This window comes from Vicia villosa, linkage group LG2 (genome assembly GCF_029867415.1).
Source record: "Vicia villosa cultivar HV-30 ecotype Madison, WI linkage group LG2, Vvil1.0, whole genome shotgun sequence".
Taxonomy (NCBI): Eukaryota; Viridiplantae; Streptophyta; class Magnoliopsida; order Fabales; family Fabaceae; genus Vicia; species Vicia villosa.
Genome location: NC_081181.1, coordinates 126,350,689 through 126,354,742, shown reverse-complemented (window position 1 = coordinate 126,354,742; position 4,054 = coordinate 126,350,689). Strand labels below are relative to the sequence as shown.

Below are 4,054 nucleotides of genomic sequence, written 5' to 3'. Positions count from 1 at the left end.
TTCTTAGAGTATCCTGACCACCACGTGATCACTCTAATTACAACTGCTTAGACACAAGCTAAGACTTCCTAGAGTATCCTGATCAACACTTGATCACTCTAGTTACTTACAAATTAATGTAATCAATTCTAAGAGTATTACAATGCTTCTGAAAAGCTATAATCACAACAGTGATATTTCTCTTAACGTTTAAGCTTAATCTCACTAATATATTACAACAGCAATGTAGTGAGCTTTGATGAAGATGAAGTTTCTGAGCTTTGATTTGAACAGCGTTTCAGCAAGTTAATATTCACAGAAATCGTCAAGAAATTGGTAACCTTGCTTCTCATCAGAACTTCATATTTATAGGCACTTTGAGAAGATGACCGTTGGGAGCATTTAATGCTTTGCGTATTCCGTACAGCATTGCATTTAATGTTTCACGCTTTTGTCAACTACCTCGAGCCTTGTTCACGCTGTGTCTACTGACGTTGCCTTTAATAGCTTCCAACGTTCCTTTTGTCAGTCAGCATAGCCTGCCACCTGTACTTTCTTCTGATCTGATGTTTGTGTATACAACGTTTGAATATCATCAGAGTCAAACAGCTTGGTGCATAGCATCTTCTTGTCTTCTGACCTTGAAGTGCTTCTGAGCGTGATACCATGAGAACTTCAGTGCTTCTGCTTCTGATCTCAAGTTCTTTTGATGCTTCCATAGACCCATGTTCTGATTCTGCCTTGACCATCTTCTGATGTCTTGCCAGACCATGTTTTGATGTTGCATGCTGAACCTTCTGAGACAAAGCTTCTGAGCGCTGATTTGTGCATACTCTTTATATATTTCCTGAAAGGGAAATTGCAATGTATTAGAGTACCACATTATCTCACACAAAATTCATATCCTTGTTATCATCAAAACTAAGAATATTGATCAGAACAAATCTTGTTCTAGCAAAGTAGACTTTGACGTGATCGAAATCTTTAGGATAAAGTAAATATAAGAGTGAAAGTAGAATGTAAATGCAAAGAAAGTATAGACTCTGACAGAAGGTAAGGAAGACTAGAAAATAACTTTAGTATAAAAGACTTTGCATAAATAAATTTTGGTGTTTGAACATTCTTCTCATATTCTTTTCCAAATACATATCACATACTCTTTTCTAGTCTTCCATCTCTTAAGTTCTTTCTTTTTCATCTTATTAATTTTATTTTACCGTTCTCTCTTCCAATTACGTTTTTAATGTTTCTCTTCTTATCTAATCGCATCTCTTCTGCTCTTTCTTTTTCATCTTCTCTAATATTTCATCTCCTCTTTTTTTCTATTTCATTATAATGTTTTTAATATTATTTTATGCTACTATTTTATGTTTTTTCTTCCACTTTTATCTAATATTATTTGAAAATTTCTTTGCCAACCTCCCTACCTTCTAGTCCACCTCTGGTGAAAACCCCATACTACCCCTGACTTCGGTAATGCATTTCCGAAAATGCAAGAAAAAAGTGTTTTCGGAGATGCATCTCCGAAAACGCCTTTTTTCTTGAAAAAATTGTCTTATTTCGGAAGTTCATTTCCGAAAACAGTATTTCGGAAGTTCATTTCCGAAATGTTGCGCGTTATACAGATTTATCAAAACACTCCCCCTCCCCCATTCATTTACCCTAACTCAAATCAAAAACAAGCAAAGGCGAAAATTTGTGCAAACACACTTCCAAGGCTGCATCAAGGCTCCAATCACATTGCTATACAACATTCAAAAGCCCATAAATCACTCAATTTGTAAGTTTTAAATTTGTTAGATTCATTATTCAAATGCATGTTATTTAGGGTTTCAATTGCATAAATGATATATGGACTGATTGTTAGTAGTATTTAGGTTGTTTAGAAGCTTTTTGAATTGGTTTTATGTTTGATTTTGGGGTCTGCCATGGAAGTTGCAGAAAACTCCATCGCAGGGGTGTTTCGGAAGTTCATTTCCGAAAACACCTCCATCCCAGTTTTCGGAAATGAACTTCCGAATTGTATCAGAAGTTCAAATTTTTTAGTTTTTTATTTTGTCTCGCATATTAATCGATTTCAATTGTTTACAGGAACATGTCAGACAACCAACCAGCACGCATCAGACAGGGTAGGGAGACCCAGACTGCGTCGGCTAGAGAGGGTAGGGAGTGTCCGTTTTAATTTGCAAGTACTTTATTTTTAACGCCTTTGTTTATTGTGCCTGTTTCTTTGAAGTTTGTGTGCATGCGTTCTGACTTCTTTGACGGCGTGTCGCTGGTTTCCAATGTCTTTGTTCTTTAATGACTTGTCTGTTTCCCAAACGTTTTTGTCCCCTTTCTTCTTTTATAAAAGGAGGTCTCATGGACCTTTCTTTCTTCATTTTTACGCAGGAATGGGTGGCGCTAAGGGAAGAAAGGGTTCTTCAACCTCGTGCTCTCGCGGAGTGAAGGAGGTGAAGGAGAAGAAGAAGGTTTTGACTGGTTCTGCTTCTCGTCCCCTGGGGGTCCATGGCTCGGACGTGCAGGCTCAGTCTTCAGGCGTGAGAGTCATGATCAACGCTGATGGTTCTGAGACTGAGTGGGATGAGGATTGGTATAATTATCTTCATTCGGAGGAGTTCGCTCGTCGGGCAGAATAACGTGTTTTTGTTTTGTTTGATGTGTATTTTGTAACGCTCGTCGGGCAGAATAACGTGTTTTTGTTTTGTTTGACGTGTTTTGTTTTGTTTTGTTTTGATTTCGGATTGTATCTTTCGCACAGTGTTTTTGGATTGGATTTATCATCTTAGTATTTTCAGTTTATCTGTTGCTTATTTTTATTTGGCGTTTGCGTTTAATTAAAATGCGAGACAGTTTAAGAAAAAACATAAAAAAAACACAGTTTCTCCATAATTCGGAAGTTCATTTCCGAATTCACCCCCATGAGGTGTTTTCGGAAGTTCATCTCCGAAGACACCCCCCATGAGGTGTTTTCGGAGATGCACTTCCGAATTATGGAATTTTTTTAAAAAAAAAAGCGCTTCGGAAGTTCATTTCCGAAGCAGGGGTATTTTGGGATTTTCGCTGGGGGTGACTCCCATAGGGAGGTGGCTAAAGAAATTTTCTATTATTTTTGTATATTAAATGAAAAATTGTTATCCAAATATGATGAATTTTGTTTTTATTTGATAATGCATAAATGTCTAAATACAAAGTTATGTTGTCATCCATATGTGTATGTATAGTTCAATAAATTTTTGCAAAAAAAAAACCGAACCAATCCAAACCGCATTAGTTTGATTTGGTTTGGTTTGATTTTATTTTTAAAAGCTAACCGAACCAATCCAAACCGCATTAGTTTGATTTGGTTTGGTTCGATTTTATTTTTAAAAGCTAACCGAACCAAACCAAACCGCACATTTTTTCTCTTGCGGTTCGGATGATTTTTTACGTCAAAACCGCACCGCGAACACCCCTATAGTTTTGAAGCACAATTTGGAGTAGCCTCTAGAGATCTATGGTTCCCATTAATATTCATATTTTTGGATGGGGACTTTTGTCGATGAGGCTGCCTACTAGAGCTGCTCTAGTTAGGCGTGGTATTCCGAAAGGTGCACATAATTCCATTTGCATCCATTGTTGGAGGGCAGATGAAGATGCTACGCATCTATTTTTTGTTTCCGATCAGGCTGGTGGTTTGGAACAACATAGCAAATTGGATTGGATCGGCTGTTTTGGGGGATCATTCATCTGTAACGACACATTTCTTAAACTTCCGTGACACTGCCAGTTCGAAACTTAAATATCCTACTCTTCTTTGGCTAACTATGTGCAGAGATTTATGTTATGCCACAATAATGTCCTCTTCAATATCAAAGTGGTTGATATTCAGAAAATAATAGAGAACGCAAAATTCATGGTGCGAGAATGGTGGGCATTTAAGATTACATATTTTTTATCTTGTAATTAAAAAGAATGAAATTCTAATTTAATCCATATTTTCTTAAGAGGAGTGCTAACAACACTCTCTTTTGAGCACTCCCTCAAGCACTCACTTTCTTATTGGTTGAAACATGTGTGGACCCCTCACTTTGAA

At 37.0% G+C, this 4,054-nt stretch overlaps 1 protein-coding gene across 1 annotated transcript; it reads left to right on the top strand.

Annotated features, from left to right (window-relative positions):
* The first annotated feature begins 1,508 nt into the window (after positions 1-1,508).
* On the top strand, positions 1,509-2,781 carry LOC131646753 (uncharacterized). The gene is made up of 3 exons (XM_058916716.1): positions 1,509-1,759; positions 2,071-2,141; positions 2,371-2,781. Exons 1-3 carry the CDS (start codon positions 1,587-1,589, stop codon positions 2,616-2,618), a joined length of 492 nt encoding a protein of 163 aa, XP_058772699.1. The 5' UTR covers positions 1,509-1,586; the 3' UTR covers positions 2,619-2,781.
* The last annotated feature ends 1,273 nt before the right edge of the window (positions 2,782-4,054 follow it).